The following is a 21,728-nucleotide window of genomic DNA, read 5'->3' as shown; positions in this document are numbered from 1 at the left end:
GGGCTTGATCCCAGGATCCTGGGATCATGACCTGAGCTGAAGGCAGAGGCTTTAACCCACTGAGCCACCCAGGCACACCCCCTCCCCCCCCCCCCCCCCCCGCAGATTTACTTCTTCAATCTCAACTTGCTACTTGAATATAGGCCTGGAATTCACCGATCACAATTTTCTCTTCCTTACTAAAGATGTCATTTAAAGATAAGGATGTCACCAATTAAATCAACCACCTTCTTCTCAATTGCTAGGTATGTTTTGGGAATGTGTGCCCCATCAGAACCATTAGTTGTCATTGTGTGTCCTTGTGTGGGGACAGCAGAAAGAACCCTGGCTTTAGAGCCAAAGAGACCTGACTGTAAGTATTGCCTAGGTTATCTTTTATGATCCAGAGCAGGAAGATAGTATAAACCATTGTGTAAGAACTTAGCTCTAACATCAGACAGATCTGGATTCAAACCCCTAGTTCTGTCACCTACAAGCTGGGCAACCCAGCCTCTTAGCATTAAGATTTCCTCATCTGTAAAATGGGGACAAAGTACTGACCTCCTCAGGACTGTAAGAACACTTACAGCCAAATTTACCTAACTCTTTATCTGTACTACACTTTGTTCAACTGGCATTAATTTATTTAATATTTACTATGACCCTGTACTGTATTTTACCATCCCCATTTACAGATGAGGAATAGAAGCACAGAGAGGTTAAGTAATTTGTCCAAGATCACACAGCAGGGGTTGGGATGGTTGGCATTTGAACACAGGTAATTTAGCTCCAAAGTATGGACTCTGTTTTCTTTTTTGAAGATTTTATTTATTTATTTGACAGAGAAAGACCATGAGAGAGAGAACACAAGCATGGGGAGTGGGAGAAGGAGAAGCAGGCTTCCCGCTGATCAGGGAGCCCAATATGGGACTTGATCACAGGCCCCTGGGATCATGACCTGAGCTGAAGGCAGACGCTTAACGACTGAGCCACCTAGGCGCCCCAAAGTTTGGACTCTTAATCACTCATTACTACACATCTGGTCTGGAGTTAGTGTTCGGGGTATGTTAACACTTATCATTAACATCGAGTGGTGGCCTTTATCATCACAGCTTCACCTGCATGCATTTTTGTTTCTAAGTCTATAAACTGGAACCAAGAAAACCTACTTTGGCAGAATTAAATAAAGCAATGGCATAGAAGCCACGGATGCTGCTCTTTCCTTCCTTCCTCTTTCTCTTCTGCTTTTCCTCATTATAAAGTCTTTGATGCCTTTATGGCCAGGCTTATTTTTTTTTCTAAATTTGATTTTTTAAAAAAGATTTTATTTATTTATTTGACAAATACAGATCACAAGCAGGCAGAGAGGAAGGCAGAGAGAGAGAGAGGAGGAAGCAGGCTCCCTGCTGAGCAGAGAACCTGATGTGGGGCTCCATCCCAGGACCCCAGAATCATGACCTGAGCCAAAGGCAGAGGCTTTAATCCACTGAGCCACCCAGGCGTCCCTTTTTAAAAAATTTTAATTAAAAAAATTTTTTTAAACAATGACCAAGCTTCTTAATGTTACGTCCTATACCTGGGTGACTGGGTGGCCCAGTTGGTTAAGTATCTGACTTTGGCTCAGTGTCTTGGGCTCCAACCCCTCATTGAGGCCCTTGTCGAGCTTCATGCTCAGTGAGGACTCTGCTTGTCCCTCTCCCTCTGCTCCTCTCCCTGCTTGTGTGGTCTTCTCTCTGCCATAAATAAACAAACAAACAAACAAAATAAAATAAAATCTTAAAAATAAAAGTTATACCTTATACCTATAACTGCTGGGCATATTGTCCCTGTGGAAAGAAAGAGCTTCAATCAAATCATAGAGCTTTTCCTCTTTAGAAAGTGTACACGTGCTAAAACGAACAGATGACTAGAAGCTGCATGCAGAAGTGTTATTATTTATACTCATCTGTTTCACCTGTGATTGCACATTTATTGAGGGTCAGGACTGCGCCTAGGACTGGGCAGGTGCGGAGTTTATAGAGAGGAGCGAAACAGACATTTCCTGCCTTCAGGGATAGACAGTGGTAGGGAGTTCTGATTCCAGTGGTCTTCTGACTGCTTTCATCTGCATTTCAGGGTTTGTTTTATAATCATTTACCTCTGTAGAAATTCAGAGAGTTACAATGTGAACTGCTGTTTTGATGTTAATCAATTAATTAATTTCCTAGTTAGTTCCAAAAAGGATGTGAAGTGGCTTATCAACACTGCATAGCTATAGTAAGACCGGAGAGTATCAAACAATAAAAGCAAACAGTATTTAGTAAAAGGGGAACAGAGGATAAAGATCTTGTTCTGAAGACAGTTAGAGCAAGTGAACCTGGTACTCAGCTTGATTGTGGAGACAAGAGGAAGACAAAGTGAGAAGACAAAGCCACTTTAAGAAAGCCTTTAAAAAAAGGATGTCAGTTTCACAGGAGAAATCCACTTTCCTGGCTCTAAGTTGTATGAGGAATTTGTGTTTAGATCCTCACCGAGGGGCACCTGGGTGGCTCAGTGGGTTAAGCCTCTGCCTTTGGCTCAGGTCATGGTCTCAGGGTCCTGGGATTGAGCCCCCCATCAGGCTCTCTGCTCAGTAGGGAGCCTGCTTCCCTCTCTCTCTCTCTCTGCCTGCTTGTGATCTCTCTGTCAAAAAAATAAACAAAAATCTTTTTTTTTAAAGATTTTTATTTATTTATTTGACAGAGAGAGATTACAAGTAGGCCAAGAGGCAGGCAGAGAGAGAGAGAGGAGGAAGCAGGCTCCCTGCTGAGCAGAGATCCCGACTCGAGACTTGATCCCAGGACCCTGAGATCATGACCTGAGCTGAAGGCAGCATCTTAACCCACTGAACCACCCAGGCGCCCCATAAATAAAACCTTTTTTAAAAATTCTAGATCCTTACATAAGGACTGCTGAACATGTTCTAAAATATGAGAAATGGGCATAATTGTAATACTTCTCTGTATGTGCTGGCCCTGGGTGCTGACGATAAACTCTGTTAAAATATTAAAGGTTTGGGGGTACAGGACATCAGGGAGAGAGAGAGACAGGGAGAGAATGAATATGAATGAGAATGTATCTGTGATGTCAAGGAGAAGAACAGTATTCCAAAGTGTTATTTTACTGTGATGGTTTAAAAAAAAAAAAAGAAACCAAACCTGAAGGAAGTCACATTAGGGTGGCAATGGTGTAATCTCATGGGTAACTTAGAAGATAGTGTTTGCTTTCTGCAGTTGTTTGTAACAGGGACAGGAGTCTGGAGGGAAGATGCATTCTCAGGAGGGCCTTCTTTGCTCTCCTCATTGGACAAGGGTGTGAGGGCTAATCCTGGCTCCAGACATGCCTTTCCCAGCTGAAGTAGGCATTATGCCAGCACGGGAAATGACATTTTAACCCTAGCCTTTTTTTTTCTTCCCTTTTTCCTTTCTTTTTAATTTTTATTAACATATATTATTTGTTTCAGGCGTACAGTTCTGTGAATCATTAGTCTTACACAATTCACAGCACTCACTATAGCACATGCCCTCCCCAATGTCCATCACCCAGCCACCGTATCAGTACTCTACCCGCCACGCCCCCCACCCCCCATCATCCCTCAGTTTGTTTCCTGATATTAAGAATCTCTTATGGTTTGTCTTCCTCCCTGGTCCCATCTTGTTTCATTTTTTCCCCTCCCTGACCCCCAGACACCCCCCCCGCCTCTCAAATTCCTCTTATCAGAGGGATCATATGATAATTGTCTATGTCCGATGGACTTATTTCACTTAGCATAATAACCTCTAGTTCCACCCACGTTGTTGCAAATGGCAAGATTCTGTTTTTTGTTTTGTTTTGTTTTTTGTTTTTTGATGCCTAGGTTCTCTTTTAAATTCCAAATAGATACTGGACAGCTCCCATCTTATAGCAGTAAAGTTTGGAGATGGTGATGAGGATGGTGGTGGTGACAATAATAGATTCAGTATCAGGTACCATGGGATAGTGGGGACAGACTTTAGCGAAGAGCTGCCATTTAAAGCAGGCCATAATGGAAACTGTGGCAGAGGGCCACAGAGGGCAGATTACAGACTTAAGGAATATGGTTAAGAAAGTTCAAGGAGGGGGCGCCTGGGTGGCTCAGTGGGTTAAGCCGCTGCCTTCGGCTCAGGTCATGATCTCAGGGTCCTGGGATCGAGTCCCACATCGGGCTCTCTGCTCAGCGGGGAGCCTGCTTCCTCCTCTCTCTCTGCCTGCCTCTCTACCTACTTGTTATCTCTCTCTGTCAAATAAATAAATAAAATCTTTAAAAAAAAAAAAAAAAAAAAAAAAAAAAAAAAAAAAAAAAGAAAGTTCAAGGAGGTAAGGCAGGGCATGGAGCCTTCATACCATTCTGAGAAGCTCAGACTTTATGAAGAATTGTGAGGAGGGCAAGCCATGACATAACCTTCCTTAAGTTTTAGAAGGCATCTATAGGGACACCTGGGTGGCTCAGTTGGCTAAAAGTCTACCTTCAGCTCAGGTCATGATCCCAGGGTCTTAGGATCCAGTTCTAGATCAGGCTTCTTGTTCAGCAGGGAGCCTACTTCTCCCTTTGCCTGCTGCCTCCCTTGCTTGAGCTCTTTCTCTCTCTGACAAATAAATAAATGCTATCTTAAAATAAATAAATAAATAGATGGAACTGTGCTGTCTAAAACAGTAGCCACTAGTCACATGTGGTTATTGAGCTTGTGAAAGATAGCTAGTAGTTGAAATGTCAGTGTAAAATATACACTGGATTTTGAAGACCTAGTACAAATATATGTAACAATACTTCAATAATTTTTATGTTGATTATGAGTTGAAATGAAACTATTTTGGATATATTCAAATCAAGAAAGTATATTATCAAAATTAATTTCATTAGTTTCTTTTTAATTTTTAATGATGCTATTAGAAAATTTAAAATTACCTACGCGGCTGACTTTCTGCTTTTATTGGACCGTGCTGGTGTAGAGGCTGGCTTGAGGAAAGAAAGAACTGAAGACCAGGAGAAGCCAGAAAGTTAGAGTAAAATCCTGAGACAGAGGAGGATGAGGATCAGATCTAAGGCAGTGACTCTGGGAATAAGCAGGAGACAACAGATGAAAACGCTTCTAAAATAGGACTTTGCAATGATTTTTCTGGATGTAGGGATCAGAAAGAAGGAAGAGACAGGGTTGCATGTTAAGTGTCTCGTCTGGGTGACAGAGAAGATGAGGAGGATGGTTTTTGCTTATGGGTTTCAGTGTGGACCTGCATGAGTAGGAAGCAATGGAGAATTCAGATGAGAAGTTCCAGAGAGAACAGAGTTGATTCAGGAGTCAACAAGCAAGAGGTGACAGATGAAGCAGAGAACCGGGTGAGATCTTTTAGCTCACTCACTGAGGGAATGAGAATGAAGCACAGGAAATTGGGGTCATGACGGAGGTTCGTTCTTAGAATTTAAGACATGGGCAGGAGCAGAGAGGTTGGCTGATCTTGACTGAGGCTTGTCAGGGAGGACCCAGGAGACCCTGGTACCACACAGACCAAGGGAGATCTTTCCAGATGGAACACGTTTACAAATTCAGGAAGCGGAGGTTCTTGGCCAGGCTGTCTCAAGGAAGCCACCAGGTGGTGTTTGTTGGGAGTAAGGCTTTGATGAGTCACCTGAAGGCAAATGCTAGCAGGGAGTGGCAGCGGAGGAAAGGGAGACTCCTGGGGGAGGGGAGAACACTTTGAAGAGGTTTGCACACCAGAGAAGGCTGGTGGGGACTGGAACGGTGCCTATGGAGAGCCGGCACAGGGCTGAGGGCAAGAATTGTTAGGCAAAGGGTGAAGGAGGGAGAGAGTGAAGACAGAAGGAGGAGTGATAATTGACAGAGCAAGGCCAGGAGGATGAATTGGGGACAGGTGTGTGAAAGTAGCACATGTTAGTCTTCCGTTTTTCTCCAAATTCTTAATAGCCATATCTTCCAGATTCCACCTGGAGGGTTCAACCTTTCCGCAGGCTCGGTCCAGGTCCAGGTCAGATGGGAGAGGGCACAGGCAGCCTCCAGCATTGCTCTTGCTGTCAACTGTCCCCCATGGGCTTGGACAGCACACCTCCCTTGTAGTCCTGCGACTTGGGAGGCCTTCCGCTCCCGGGCTCTGTGAACGTCCACTCCCGAGGGCCTGCCTGAAAGCCCAGACCTCTTCTACTCTGACATCTGGCACCTCTGCCCAGAGCCCACGCAGGAGAGAGGCCTCGCGTCCCTCCCGAATCCCGAGCTTGGGTTCGGGCTGCAGCGCCCGGCCTTCCCCGGCAGGGGCGCTGGGAACCCGCGGATGGCCGGCTCCGGTCCAGCGCCCGATGCCCGCGCCCACTTCAGCCTTTGGTGCCACAACTTTTCTTGGGGGCGTTCCGCCGCCAGAGGTCTTTGGAAACCCGGACTCCAAGACTCGCCTCACTCTGGGCTGTCTCCGGCTTGGTTCTCTGGCCCAGCCTCCTCGGTTCCCAATTTCCGAATTGAGCTCCGGTTGGAAAAGCCTGTTCGCCAGGTTCGGGGCTCCCGGGGAACCGGCTCGGATTTCCAGGCCGCCTCGGCCTCCTCCATCCCTCCTGGCCCTCCCCTAGCGCATTTTCGTCTCTTTTCTCTCGCCTTTCTCTTGGCCCAATATCTCGCCTTCCCTCCTCCATCTAATGTTTCCTTTCTTCTCCCTTTCCCTTTTTTCTCTTCGCCTCCGTTCTCTTCTTAGCTTCGCCGAGCCTTTCTCCTCTCCACTCTTTCCGCGTTTCCCTCCCTCTGGCTATGCTTTAACCGTCACCCGCAAAAGAACTCTTTCTCTAATCCCGAGGAGGAGAGGAAGGGGTTTCGGAACTCACGCCCTCCAAGCCCCTTTTCCCTATCCTCGTTTCTTAAGAACCCCTTCTCCAGCTCCGCGCTTCTCGCCTTTCCAACCGCCAAGAAATCACGGGAACTTCTCGGAGGCGGCGGGCGGCACTACGCGCCGGGGGCCTGCAAACCACATCTCCTCGTCCTCGAGTTTAACTTTCATCTCTCCGAAGTCTCCCTTTTCCTACAGGGCTCCAAGGGTCCTCGCCCAGATTGCGCCCAGGCTGCGCTTCTGGTACGGCGTGGGTGGGGAGCGCTGATAAACCCGCGCTGCGCCGGGGGTCCTCTCACTGGCAGTCAACGCTTTGAAGGAACAACTGAGCCCGCTCAGAAATGAATCTAGGAAGAGTGAGGGCACGACCTCAGTCCCAAGCTAGAAGATGGGAGCTGGATTCCGCCCCCGCAGTGGGAACAACCGATCGCCACTGCTTTTCCTAACCTCCTACCAAGGGTCCCAGGAAGGAGAGCCGTGGATCCGGGGAGAGCTGGCAAACCCCTGACCCTGCTGCCGGCGCCTCCCTTTGCTCTCTCCTCGCCCTGCAGGAGGCTTAAGGAATAACCAGGTTCCATCCGCCGGTGGTGGGGGAGCATGGGTACGCGGAGCGCCTGGAGGAGGGGGCTCTCCAGGGCGGTCTGCCTTCTCAATGTTGCCTTTCGGAGGACTCGCAGGCTCAGGAAATGCAAACACAGCCCGTGCGTAATCGGCGCGCGCCCACGGCCCGAGCGGACCCCTCCCTGCCCCACGCCCCGTGGCTCACACTAACACGCACACATACGCGTGCAAACGCGCACGCACGGAGCCGCGCGCCCCCGCACACCGAACCAGCCCCGGGCTCTGCCAGGTGCCCCCACCCTGCGGCGCCCTCCCGCTCGCCCGCCCGCCAGCCCCTGGCGCACCCCTGGCTTCACCCTCTCCCGCCTGCGCGCACGCACGCGCACGCACGCAGTCCCCGCGCCCCCGCACCGGGCGGAGGCGCAAACCGTGAGGGGCTGAGGGGCGGGGGGACGGCGGGGGGGGGCGGGCCCGGGAGCAGCCAGCGGAGTCCCGGGTCCATCCCGCGCTCGGCTTCCGCGCGCTGCCTCCTCACGCGAAGGCTCTGGTCTCCCCCTCGCCTTCGGAACCCGAACAGTTGGCGCTGAAAACACTTTACTCCTCCTCCTCCCTCGAGACCCCCCCCCCCCCGCCCTGCACGCCATCTCGCGTTCCCCACAACAGGCCCGAAGAGTAAACCCCCAAACGCGGCCAGAAGCGGCTCCCAACTCTTCGGCGGGAGCAGGTTGGAGGCTGGATTTCGGAGAGACTCTGGATTGGGGTCCGTCGCCAGCCCCTCCTCCTGGATCCGGCTTGATTTTCATGTTTTAAAAGAGGATTTTTCTCATTACCTTTGAACACTCCTTTTAACAAAATTTCTGGAGGAGCTCGGTGAGGAAGATTTGGGGGGTCTTGTTTTAAGGGGGATAAAGCACCGAGGGGGCATTTATTAATTTTTCCCGGGTGTTGGAATCACCCTTTTTCGGAAGAGAGAGCGAGCGATCGAGAGCGTGGAGGGAAGAGTGGAGAGGACCCGCGAGGCGCGCCAGCCCGAGCCACCTCCTTCCCGGCCGCCCCCTCCCCACTCCCCCCGACACACACTCGCTCGCTGGCTCGCCGGCGCGCGCACACCCCCCGCTCCGGACCCGCACCTCGGCGGGCGCCACACTCTCGGCAGCCCGAGCCGCGGCAGCCGCAGCGGGATGGAGGCAGCGCGCACAGAGCGCCCCGCAGGCTGGCCCGGGGCGCCTCTCGCCCGGACGGGGCTCCTGCTCCTGTCGACGTGGGTCCTGGCCGGCGCCGAGATCACTTGGGGCGCGACGGGCGGTCCTGGGCGCCCCGCGGCCCCGGCTTCGCGGCCGCCGGCGCTTCTTCCTCTCTTCCCGCGGGCAGTGGTAAGCCAGTGGCCCGAGGAGCTGGTGACGGCGCGGAGAGGCGCCGCACTGGGGCGCCGGCCCGGACCAGAGCCTCTGCCCCAGCCAGGCGGCGGCAGCGGCAGCGTTGGAAAGAAGCAGGGAGAAGCCGGGGGACCATCGCCGGCAGGCGCGCGGTGGGGACCAGGCGCCCCGGCTCCGGGCAAGCCTGGCGGCGCGAGGAGAAGTCGCCGGGAGCAACCCCCCAGTGGCCTGGAACGTGGGGACGCCCGAGCCACTGTCTTGGCCGATGGTTCCAAAGGAAGCCGCCCTGTGGCCAAGGGTCTCCGGGAGGAGGTGAAGGCGCCGCGGGCCGGGGGGGCGGCGGCCGAAGAGCTCCGGCTGCCCAGCACCTCGTTCGCGCTGACCGGGGACTCGGCCCACAATCAAGCCATGGTACACTGGTCGGGACACAACAGCAGCGTGAGTACCCGCCCCGCGGCGGATCTGTGTGTCTCCTGACAGCAGGGCAGAATGGAGGGCGGGAACCGGGGACAGATAGTTGCTCGAGGGTCGAGGCAGAGGCGGGGGCGCCCTGACTTGTAGAGAGAACAGATTCATCCGGCTTCCCCCACGCCCCCAACAGGTTAGTGGAGTTTGTTGTAAGATGGAGTGTACGTTTGTTTGCTGGAGACCCTAGATTTGGGGCCGCCCGGAAGGGAGAGGGGACGTGTTTTAAAGATGAGCAGGGGAGGGATCTGTGGTCCCTTTCCCTGGTACTCGGCTCGGGGAGTCAGTTTTCCGGTCGGGAGCTTGGATTCGTGGGTGAGGACGCGGCCTGAATTGGCGAACTGACGGATTCCTGCGACCGCCAAGCTTCCCCCCTTCTGCCCTCCACTCAAGCGAAAGGGAACCCAGGAGCTGGAGGCCGCTCGGACACCCAGACTCCTGCCGGCCTTACGGTCGCTGCTTTCTGCTCCAGGCGCGCTTTCTCCCAGCCCCGGGGGAGGCTGCGCCTAGTCCGCCCGAGCGCGGGCCTTCAGGTCAGCTGAGCCCCCTTCGAAACCCAGGCAGCTGCTTGGAAAGCTTGGAAAGAGGCAGTTAAAAAAAAAAAAAAAAAAAAAAAAAGTTTAAAGCGTGAAGTGAAATTCACCGCCCATTCTTCACCCCTCACCCTTACGCATGCACAAGCACACCTAAGTCTCTGAGCAAAAACAAAAACAAAAAACAACTCGCCTCGGCTGCTGCGGCTGCTGCGTCCCGCAGCACAAACGGCTCCCGGAGAGGAGTTGGGTTCCCGTGCTTTCTGCGCACCTCTCCACCCGCTCTCTCTCTGCGGCCGGGTTCCCCTGAGAGCAGCTGTACCGACAGGTGGCGCCCTTGAGTCCACTCCGGCGGCCCCGGCGCATTGGCGGCCGGGCGTGGGGCTCGGAGCACCGGCGGCCCGGGCAGCTACTGCAGCCGGCAAAGCCAGCCTCCCGCCGGACCCCAACGCTGTGCAGCCACGCCAAGAAACGGCTGGTAACGCGATCTCTGGCGGAGGTGGTGGTGGGGGGCGGCCTCCCGCGATCTGCCCCCACTCCCCTCCAGTCCACGGCCCCCACTTTCAGCCTGTCTTGCAAAAATCCTTTCCGCTTCTCTGGCTCTCCGGATCAAATCAGAACCCGGCGCTGGGCAGAGTCTGGAGGGTGATGGATGTCTATAGGCAGCTTTGGGGAACTCATTTGATCGGAAAGCACCGCCCCTCCCCTTTGTGTTTCTCTTATGACTGGCATTAAAGATTTCCCTGGAAAATTCTAGCCTTATTTTAAAAGGGCCTGGGGGTGTCACAGGGGTAAGGAGTGGATAACAGGAAAGCCACGAGTCCGCAGAGCGTAGACGTCGGCGCTGCTCATGCAGATTTCCTGGTTCTTAATGACACACAGGACGGAGCGGGCAGCCCAGGCAGGGTACAGAGGCCGGGGTGGAAGGATGTGTGCGGTCTGGCTCCCCAGCTGTGCGGTGGCTGGCGTCATCTGCCTCCAGCGAAGACCTCCATGGCTTCGGAGCGCACAACTCTGGGCAGGGGGAGGGAGTGGGTATGGCGTGCCCTGGCAGGGATGGGTGATTGAAGACTTGCAAGTCCCCAGAGGAGAGAGGGAGAGGGAATTCTCTGACAGCAGGTGGTGTGAATCTCAACTAAGTTTTAGTTTGATAATGAGGAATTGTGTGTGTGTGTGTGTTCACGTTCACACTGGGCAAGAAGGATGAGGAGAATGTGTGGAAGTGAATGTATGTCTAGGAGGAGGAGGTGCTGTCCTCACGTATCTATGACTTTATTACTGTCACATTTGGACAATATAAATTCACTCCGCCTAAAGAGTTTTCTTCTGTCTGTGCTTTAATTTTATGGATCATTTTTTCGTATGTTGACTTGTCGATGGCACTTTAGAGAGGATCCTTTTTGCAAACAGTAACATGTGCATGACCTTCTCTGGTCATCTTCCAGGCAGATGTGCAGCAGAGGAAGTGAGGGGACAAGTCTAGTCCCAGCCACCCAACCAGGGGAAATAGCTTGTAGTTGAAAGAGGGGCAGAAGCTCCTGGGGGTGGGGATGGACCTGTTGGCCTTGGAGCCCTTAGGGGCAGCAGTGAGATTTGGGCAATCCAGGAACAGCTCTCAGGATGCTTACTGGTTGTGTTCTTGGCCAGTCTTAACTGTTCAAGCAAAGGACAAGGCAACACACGTTGGGTACAGGGACCCCATCTTGTTGTCCTGTCCTTCCTTTCTGGGGGAGAGGCACTACCTCCTGGGACCATACTGTACAGACAGTATCAGCAGGAAAGTCTTCATTGAGGATCAGGTCTGTGTTGCTCTGAGGGAAGAGGGGGAAACATGTTCATGTGGTTCTGTCTTTGAGAGATTTTTAAGGAAATACCCTGTGGGAAGAACGGGGAAACCAGTGTCTGCAACATTACTAGGTTGGTTTTATTCCCCATCCCCCTTTCCTGAAGACAACGAAAGAAGATGCTGTAAATAAAAGCCAGGGTGAGCAGCGAGGGGGATGATGAACTTTCTGGAAGCTTCCTTCATCATTGGTTTCAAAGTGGAGGGAGATGTCCTGGCACTAGGCTCTTTTGGCATGAAAAGAGAATTCCCTCTTCTCTTCTGACTTTCAAAGTACTAAACATGTCCTTTTCTGGGAAGGCTACCAGTTTAATTGTGAACATACTGGGGTTTCCTGGCCTCCTTCCAAGTGCCTTTGGTGGACCTCATCCTTGACTTGAATTCCCACTGGGGGAGGGTTTTCAGTCAGTCCATATAACTGAAATCAAAGTCCACTCTGACATTTTGGCGCCAGGCATGCGGAGCTGGACATGGTCTGCTCCATTTGTCCAGGTGTGCCCAGGGATGTCAGGGGGCAGAGGGAAATCCTTGTCCAAGGCTGTAGTCATGGATTCACTTTGGTTCAAGGACTGTGGTCAGATAGCTTGGGGGCAAAAAAGGAAGTGCACAGAAGGCTTGAGCCATGAGCTGTCAAGAAGTTGCTGGAGACTGGATCCCTCTCTGACCCTTACTGCCCTGCCAGGGGTTCTGGGGAGATGTGAGGGGACTTGGGCTTGGAGCCTCTACTCTAGAGGGACATTTGCCACCCTCTCTCTGGCAGTCTCCAGCTGGGCTCCTGGTGATTAAGGGGCAAGAGAGTGTTTCACAAACACCCAGAGGGAGTTCCATCCCCAGGGCTTGCAAGGAAACAGAAAAAAGAAACCTCATTCTGCCCTTCTCCTTCCAATGAAGGAGAATGCCTTCTGTTTGCTCTGTGAATTGGCAAAGCATGGCTCTGGAGACTGGAAAGTTGTGAAGGCGACAGTCCACTTCTCCGTGCCCCCTCCTGCTTGGAGTAACCCTGGCGGGGGATCCCCCTTCCTGGTGCTGAGCTGAGAATGCTGATGTCTCCCTCGTTCACCCCCCTTTCTTGCCAGCAGCTCACTGGCAGTGGAGCGCGATTTGCAGGCTTCTACCCCTGCAGTGTGTGTCTGGTAGGAATGACTTGCCAGATACTTTTCAATTAATGTGCCCAACAATGCACCTTGGTGAAGAGAAGCAGGGAATGCTGATGATTCCCCGGTCCCCTCTGGATCCCCCACTCCTAGCACCCCAGGAGGTAGAGCACACAGATGTTCCCAGGCGGGATTTCATACCTTTAACTAATTCAGCTGGACTGTGTTCTAAAATATTTACTCCTAATGTGCAAAATAGTGACAGCTTTGATCAGATTAATTGTATTTCACTCACTGGAGCAGCTAATTGTGGCTCTCAAACAGATTTTTCAAATGGCTTTTGGCTGCATTGTCTTGCCTTCATCCTCTCTGTTCACAGTTCTCGTGTCACAATATCTTAATGCATTTTGCCTTCGCAGAGGCTTAATAGAGAAGTCTGCCACTGAAACTGTTCTTCCGGGGTTTGCCAAAAAGAATCTGTTTTTAATTAATATTACAAGGGGAGCCTCTCCTTTGGGATGGAGCTGGGACAGAACAGTCACTGTTGGCCTGGGGTTGGGGGTGGGGGGGGGCGAGTAGGGGTCTGGACTCAGGCTATTTGTCTCTATTTGTCTGCTCTGCCTTTCTTCTGATGGCTGGGTTACAGGGTGTGATTTGCTTCTCAGATCCTGTGGTGATTTCCAAGGTGAGCAGAATTTGCAAACTCCTTAATTGGGAGGTCTGATTTAATGATTGCAGAGTTGCAGTGGTTGGAACTTGCTTCGTAGTTGGCAAAGAAGGAGTGCTGGGAAGTGGCTTCCTCAGTTGTGTTGGATTTAAGAGAAGGGGGGGGAGCAGGTTGTGGCTCCAGTGGCTAGAAGGTTCAGGGGGCACAGGGGAGAACTGCTTTTTCCTCGGGCTCTGTAAATCTCTTATTGTCACTGGGGAGTTTTGGAACTGGATGATGGGTGGGGCCTGAATCACCCCTTAAGGAGCAGAGAGATGCACAGAGCCAGACCTGCTGAGTGAGGGTCTGTGCCAGGGGTTCATCCAAGGCTAGGTACATCTGAGGGCTGGTGGCTTAACTCACCTGTTGATTTCCTGCTTTCTTTGGCCTCTGGGCAGGCTCGAGACTTTCCTTATCGCAGGAAAACGTTGAAGGGTCATTTTTCAGCAAGCTCGGGAGGAAAGGGGTCTTATGGAGTTGGAGTTGGAAATATGGGAGGTGAGCATCAGCCTGCCACCTTGGGTGGGAGGAACCGGCATGGGGGGAGGGGATGGGTGGAAGCTGACAAGCCATGCTCACCTGCTGGTGTGGGGGATGACAGAGAGAAGGGTCTGCATGGTGCTCTGGTTTTGCCCGCAGTGAGTGAAGATGAGAGGGCTCTGCCTCCCATGCAGGAAGGACTCAGCCTTATTCCACCAAGTGGGTGAAGAGTGACAGCCTCAAGTCTTCTTGGGCAGAAGTGACCAAGGAATTAGAAGTTCTTGTCCCTTGGGATGTCAGTGATTTCATTCCTGGGTTCTCCATCACTTGAGAGTTTCTGTAACCAGGCGTTTTCAGGGAGTATGTCTACTTTCCGGCTCCAGTGCCTTCACCTTCTTGGATTCAGATCCAAAGTCCTTTAGCCTGGTGTTCAGGGCCCTTCACTGTGTATGTCCTGAGTCTACTTCTCTGCCTCTCTGTCTGACTCTTTCATGTTGGGTTCCTTCACTCTAGCCAAGGGAGCGCCTTCATTGTCCCAAGCTCCGCTGACTACGAGCCTTTGCCCATGAGGTCTTCTCCACTTGGATTGCCCTTCTTCCTCTATTGAGATGCCCCTGTGTTTCATAGCTCTGCTCTAGATTCAAATGCGGTATCTCTACAGAGCTTTCCTTAAGAGCATTTGTTTCCCTTTTTCTTGATTGGAGAATTTAAAGACTGTACCACACACAGAATTATGATTCAGTTGAGTACTTATTTATTTTAATTTCGTATTATTTTGTTAAGTGTTTTCGAGGTGAGGGATGAGGGGTGAGGATGAAATAACTACAACCACCCCTCCCCCACCCCGCAGTGTGAGTTCTGCTCTTCTCCTCCTGGCATGTGGCACAGGCCTTGTCCCATGGCTCAGTATACACTCGCTGAACTGACTTCAGGGAACCAGGCAATGCCTTAGCTGCATGGAAAGGACAGGCTGGCACTGTCTCTCAACAGCATTGAGTTTATATACCTGGTTGATTATTTCGTATATAAATTGTAGCCCAAGATCTGGAGGCATCTCTATGCCACTAAGTGAGAAGATAGAAATATGGACTAGACAGTAATCCTGGCTGCTTCCTCTTGGACGTCGGAGATCAGATGGACTTACGGAAGATATTCAGCCATTCGCTGAGTGTTTCCTATGCGTGTGGCCGTGTTCTGGGCAATGTGGGGCTGGTAGGGGTGCGGTGGAGGGACGGACAAACCAGGATCAGACAGCATTTGCCTCAAGGTCCTTCCAATATGCTTTGGATGGGAGATTGCGCTCAGTAAAGTTGAATAACACATGACACCAAGATAGAAACCACGGGGGGTGTGTAGTTAGTTGTCAAGCCGTCATTTCAGGCTATGAGCTCAGAGGACAGAGGGTCCCTGGGGGAGGTACTACGGCACTGAGACTCACAGAATGTCAAGGATAGAGGTGCACATGGGTAATTGTCTTCATCAACTCCTTCTGCATAGAGATGAGGGGTGAGAGGCTCAGACAGAAACATGGCATCCTGTCGTCTGGACTCTACTCTTCCTTTTCTCTGTATAGCCATCCCTTACTCACTCCCAGGTTTCTCCTTTCTCCTGGGGCTTACAAGCCATTTTTCTTCTAAGAGGACTTATGCATTTTTGCTCAGGGGAGGTAGGATGCTGCCCATTTTATAGGTAGGATAGACTGAGGCTAAGGACAAATATATATGAGGCTACCCAAACAGGCCCAGGATTAGGTGTGTCCCTCTGATTCCCTGACCATGTCCTACATCCATCCCGCCCACCGTCCACTGTACACCATAAATACCAAACTCCTCAATGTCGGACAAGTTGTATCTTCCTAACTGTCGTTAATGGGGGCCTCTTATGAGTCACCTCGTTATTCGAGTTAGTGAGTGAATCAAGCCTGGTTGCATCACCAGGCACATTTTGCTCATTTATTTTGATCAGTGTAGTTGGGGTTTAATTATTTATGGAAATGCTTTTCTTTAGAGTACGCTAATAAATGTGCTGTAGTAAATTTGGAAAAAGTAATGGAGTCTAAGAACTTCAGGATTGCGCAAATAGCTTTCTGCTGTTAACTCCTTGCTGGGGAGCAGAGGAAACCATCCCCACGGGGTTGAGATGAGAGGAACTTGGAGCACAGTGGGGCTGACCATACAGGACTGTTGGCCAGCAGAACTGCCCGCTGCTCCGTGGGGGGTCTGTTGCTTGGCACCAACTGGATAAGAACCCAGTTAAGGAAGGAAACTGGAAATAGAGCTAGATAGGGCAATCCAGGATCCTTTTAGGCTGCACATTGTGGGTTACTTGGTCTGGGTGTGAATTCATACTGGGGGAGTGTATTCTCACAAATGCAATCTTCTTCAGAACTTTGGGGGAGCAGTCGCATAGTAAAGAACAGCATGGGTTCTGGAAACAGGTGCCTGGGTTCAAATTTTGCCTCTGTCTCTTCCTAGCTGTGGAAGAGCTGGCAAGTTGTTATTCTTTCTTCACTGTTTGTTCATCTATAAAAAGGGATGGGTCCTAATAGGCTCCCTTGTATTGGGCTGTTGGAAGGATGCAGTGAGATCATGAACATGGCAAAGTGCTTAAAAGAGGTGTCAGGCCCGTGGTAAGCCCTCCATTTCGGCAGTTTGCTTTGGTTGTTATTTTTATATGGGAAACCGCTTTCCCTTCCTTTTCAGATGGAAACATTGAAGTGGAGGAAGGAGGTTCCTGCTCTAGGTTTTCCAGGGAGCCGGTGGCAAAGCCTTGGCCAGACCCTCCAGGAGATGCTCACTTCAGGCACCTCCCGTTGGGGTCCTCAGGCAAATGAGCCTCTGTGATATCTCTCTGAGTTGCGCTGACACAGACAGTGGAAGAGATAGAGAAGCGAATGACTGGGGCCTTTGAAATTCATTTTCAGAATTTGTAGTAGAGTCACATAGTTAGAACAAGGTTAAAGATCACGCTAATAATTCTGGTACACTGAAAAGCAATGAAAAAAATTTAAAAAATTTTTTAAAAATCACACTAATGAATAGCTTATTTCTTGGCCATTTAGGGCGGGATTTCATTGAAGGGTTAAGGAAGGTGCCCAGACAGGTGAAGAGTAGCCTCTCTTGGCTTGGGCATCCCTAATTAGGCCTCACAGCCAACCTTGGAAGACTTCTTGAAGGAAGCAAGTGAGATGTGTAGCTTCAGGAAAGTAGGAGAACCGTGGGCTGCTGGCGGGCTGGGTGGCAAATAGAGCCCGCAGGGCCAAAGACTCATCTACATGGAAACCATAGGATAGACCTCAGTGTTTCAGCTTTGCTCCTCCTCTTGATCTCCTGGCTCTCTCTGCTTCATGCCTGGTGTAAAGTGGGACTAGCCATGATCAGAACTATCTGCAGAATATCTGCAGCCTCCTTCCCAGAAATATCACACTGACCAAGCCACTAGTTATCTTGTTGTGATTTCTACTCATCAAGATCAGGCTCGAATTCTCTTCCCGCCTGCACCCTAGGTACCAAGACTGGAACCCGAGATCCCTCCACAGACACTAGAGGGAGTGTTGCCCTGGGAAAGAAGTGAAAATAAATAGGATGAAATAATAAAAAACAATGCAGCACAAGGAATTGTCCCAAAGGAGAGAAGAGGAGAAACGGCGTCCTGCAGGTGCATTGTGGGAGGGGGTGTTTGCTGACCCATAGATGCGTGTTGATCAACCACAGGGCATTTCAGTCCTGGGCGGTTGATCATTCAGCCGCTCCCCGCAGAAAACAAGGAAATGGGTGTTTTGTTCAAATACGCCCATTCTGCAGTCATTCGACCCATCCCTGACCCAGTGAAGACTCTAGAATTATATTCAGCAGGAAGTGGTGCTCAGGCTTGGTTCCCCTGTCTCTGTGCATTTTCTCCCTCTGGGTCCCTTTGCTTCCTGTGCCTGCGTGATGTGCACAGGCTGCTTCAGTCAGTAGAAGCCTACTGAGTTGAACGGAATAAATACTTTCTTAAACACTTAAAGCTGCCTGGGTAAAGAATGAGTGTCTTGAAGGGGTGGGGAGGCCTCTTCTTGCTGCTCCCCAGGCCTAGGACCTGCACCCCTGGCCGTCTCCGTTCTCTCTCCCCAGGGCTCAGATCCCACGTGCCTGATTCGGTAGTGCCCAGGTCTTCTTGGCGTCTCTGGTGAGGTCGGCACTTTCTCTTCCAGATGGTTAGAGTCAGGTTAAGGATTACACTGCTGCCTCAGAAATGAACTTTTTCTTTCTCAGATCTGTTCTCAGTGGGAGACGGAGAACAATTACTGAGTTGAACATTTTTCAGGGCTCGAAAAGTAGCTGAAGGCACCATATCTGAATGTGATTACATGTAGTGGAGGGACTTGTTACAGTAAGAGTCTCAGAACCAGAAAACTGGAGATGCAGAGAAATGTGTTTTCCAGGGTGGTGGTAGGTAGAGGAAACTATTTTGAGAGGCAAAAGAGTGGCGCATATCACTGTTCCTGTCAGTGATACTTATACTCGAAAGCAAATTTTTGACTGGAAGATTAATCATGACCCTGAAATGTCTTTTGGGTTATGAGAAGGTCCCCCAAGCAACAGTGACTTTGAACAGATCTCCGAGCCTCAGTTTCACTGGCTGTTAAGTTGGGATAATGGTGAACTATTGGATTGTTGGTAAGCTTAGAGACAGTGCATATAAAGGGTCTAGTATTGTAGGCTATTATGTTGGTTAAGAATGTTCTCATGATTTGCCTAGGCAGGAAGTGGGGTAAGTTGAGTGTCTGTCCATTTGCAGCAAATCTGTTGGTTCCCTGCCTGTATCCCTTTGGCACGCGGTGTTTATCTGCATGCTGGCCTAACTTCTAACCACCAGTACCAGTGGCTGTTTGCCTGCTGGAGCTCACTTTGATCAGTGTCAGGGAATTTATTCCCATCAAGGGATACAGAGCAGCCACTTATCAAAGACCAGGGGAGGGACGCCTGGGTGGCTCAGTTGGTTAAGCGGCTGCCTTCGGCTCAGGTCATGATCCCAGCGTCCTGGGATCGAGTCCCACATCGGGCTCCATGCTTGGCGGGGAGCCTGCTTCTCCCTCTGCCTCTGCCTGCCACTCTGTCTGCCTGTGTTTGCTCTCGCTTCTCTCTCTATGACAAATAAATAAATAAAATTAAAAAAAAAAAAAAAAAAGACCAGGGGAAGTTGGTGGATAAACACCCAACTCCCTTACACTTCGAGGTGGAGTAAATCTGAGACTTGTTTTCCACTGGGATTCAGCCCCACTTGCCTACTGTGGTAACTTATTTGCATTATGAGCTACCTTCCCATCCCTCTCTCATGTCCCTACCCCCCAACAGTATTTCTTGGGGTCACCTCCCAGAAAACCTCCTTGAATTCAAGTCTTCATTTCAGGGTGTGTTTCTAGAGGAATGGAAATGAAGATACCATGGTTATTTCCAAGTGTGTTAGTGTGGGCTTTCTAGAGAAAGACAAGCAATAGGATATGTGTGTGTGTGTGTGTGTGTGTGTGTATAGGATATGAAGCAATAGGATATGATGTATATGTAGGTAAAAGAAGTTGCTATAAGGAATTATCAGACACTATAACGGGAGCCAAGTAGTCCTAACTATAGGTGGGAAGTGGGAGACCCAGGAGAGTTGATGTTGTAGTTCCAGTCTGAGTCTGAGTTTGAGGGCAGAAGACCAGTGTCCCAGTTTGAAGATAGTCAAGCAGAGAGAAAGAATTATTTATCACTTAGCCTTTTTATTCTAATCAATCCCTCATGGCTTGGACGAGGGCACTCCCATTGGGAGGGCAATGGGCTTTACTCAGTCTACTGATTCAAATATTAATCTCTTCTAGAAACACCCTCACAGGTGCACCGAGTCATGTTTGGCCAAATATCTGGGTACCCCACTGCTTAGTCAAATAGACACATAAATTTAACCATCACACCAAGCCAAGAATTTCCCTCAGACTCTTCTAAAAGCCTGCCCAGGGCTCTCCCATGGTATGTATTGGATGTGGGGAGGGAGATGAAATCATTCACCCTATTTCTGTGAGGTCCTCCTTCCTCCCTACCAGAGAAAAGGAGCCCACACTTGAATTATACTGAATGGCAGGAACATGGTGCTGGGACTCTGAGGAGGGGATGACATCTCCAAATAAGTGTTCCCTGTCATTTCTCAAGGATGAGGAGCCTCATGTTACCGCAGAACCTGTGTGGGGTCTTCATAATACACAGAGGCTTCCTCTACCATCATCTTGGCAGATGATGTCCTGCCTGGGAATGGGCGCAATTCTTCTTTTTCTAAGATATGGTCAGGATTTGGGCAGGGAGCAGCTGAGCTTGCCTTTATTATGTTCCTTTCTAAGATCTCATCAATGAGGGGCATCATAATATGTTGGGAAGACTGTTGCCTTGGAGCTGAGACCCCTAGATTTGGGTTTCTGATGTACACTAATTGTCTTCAGCCAGGTCACCATTTCTTAAGTGTAAGGGAATAAAGACTCTTCAGTATATGTCTATGAATAAAAATTGTGTATGTGTTTTTAAGATTTTATTTATTTATTTGACAGACGAAGATCACATGTAATCAGAGAGGTAGGCAGGGTGGGGGGAAGTGGGACTTGATCCCAGGACCCTGAGATCATGCCTGAGCTGAAGACAGAGGCTTTAACCCACTGAGCCACCCAGGCACCCTGTTTTTTTTTTTTTTAAATGGGTGCATTAGTAAGGAAAGAGTCTAGAATGATGATAAAAATACCGGAAAATGTTTCTTTCAAGGGTGCGCAAATTTGGTCTTACCCAGGCAGGTGAGCATGCATTCATTCATTCATTTCTTTCTTTGCATAGTGTGATGCTAATTAAGGCATTGAATTTTCTGGGATTCTGATTCTTTATCTATAAAATGGATAAATTGCATAAATTGAGGCAGGCCCATCTCAGCACAAGGTAGATGTGATATTAGGTCAATCATTTCTTTACGTGCGAAATGGGGACAATCCTACTTGCTCTCTTTATGTCACCATTAAATAATGACATAAGGCACCTGGAAGCACTTGAAAAAGAACACTTCTCAAAGCAATATGAACAGGGGTGATATGCATTCAAGGTGTTAGTTCACCTTACCTCTCCTTTACTAAGCAGCCAGACATCTTCCCACAACAGATTTGAGACCACGTGCACCAACCACCTTGTTTTGCCTTTTCCCAGCAGAAGTGATCCACTTCCGTTAGTACACATACCATGGTGTGAAAAACCTCAGGCTTCTTATTCCAGGCATGACGTACAATTTATTTCAAGTCACATCTGATATAATAAAATTCTCAGATGGGAGTGTCATTTGGATGTTTAAAAAAACATTTGTTCCAGGACTTGACCTGGATTGATTGCTCAGTCTTATTCCTTTCCGATAATCTGAAGTATCTGGGGAGCATCTGCTCTAATATCTGGTGATGCAGACTGGACCCCCCAAAAAGCATGTAGTCTTGAGTGTGGGAAACCCCTACTGGGAGAATGTTAGAGAAAAGAGAACAGTGTGAGATGCTTAGGAAATGCATCAGATATAATCTAGACCACAGTGAATGAAAACCAATAAAATATGGAGAATATTGAGAATATTATGCTTGTTTGATTATTGACAAAACAGTCAAATAGCCTGGTTGACAGTCCTCACAACCAGATCTGTGTGACGTGATGAGACGCGTCCCGAGCTCTGAGATCAGGAAGATGATTTTATGTTCTGACAGTTGCTCAGGATTCTGCCACATGAGTAGTTTGGGCCATAACTTTGTCATATAGCTCTTTGTTTTTGTCTTGCATTTCTAATTGTTTTATCTTCCTCCTAGAC

The 21,728-nt window shown here is 49.8% G+C and overlaps 1 protein-coding gene across 1 annotated transcript in view; it reads left to right on the top strand.

Moving 5' to 3' along the window:
• The first annotated feature begins 7,862 nt into the window (after positions 1–7,862).
• The window catches only part of SORCS3 (sortilin related VPS10 domain containing receptor 3), a 590,518-nt gene continuing 576,652 nt past the window's right edge, over positions 7,863–21,728 (top strand). Inside the window, exon 1 of the mRNA XM_059173261.1 lies at positions 7,863–9,212. Within this exon, the coding sequence (XP_059029244.1) occupies positions 8,580–9,212 (633 nt within the window). The 5' untranslated portion in view covers positions 7,863–8,579. The remainder of the gene's footprint in view (positions 9,213–21,728) is intronic.

This window comes from Mustela lutreola, chromosome 4 (genome assembly GCF_030435805.1).
Source record: "Mustela lutreola isolate mMusLut2 chromosome 4, mMusLut2.pri, whole genome shotgun sequence".
In the NCBI taxonomy this organism is placed as follows: Eukaryota; Metazoa; Chordata; class Mammalia; order Carnivora; family Mustelidae; genus Mustela; species Mustela lutreola.
This window is presented reverse-complemented; position numbering and strand designations above follow the sequence as displayed.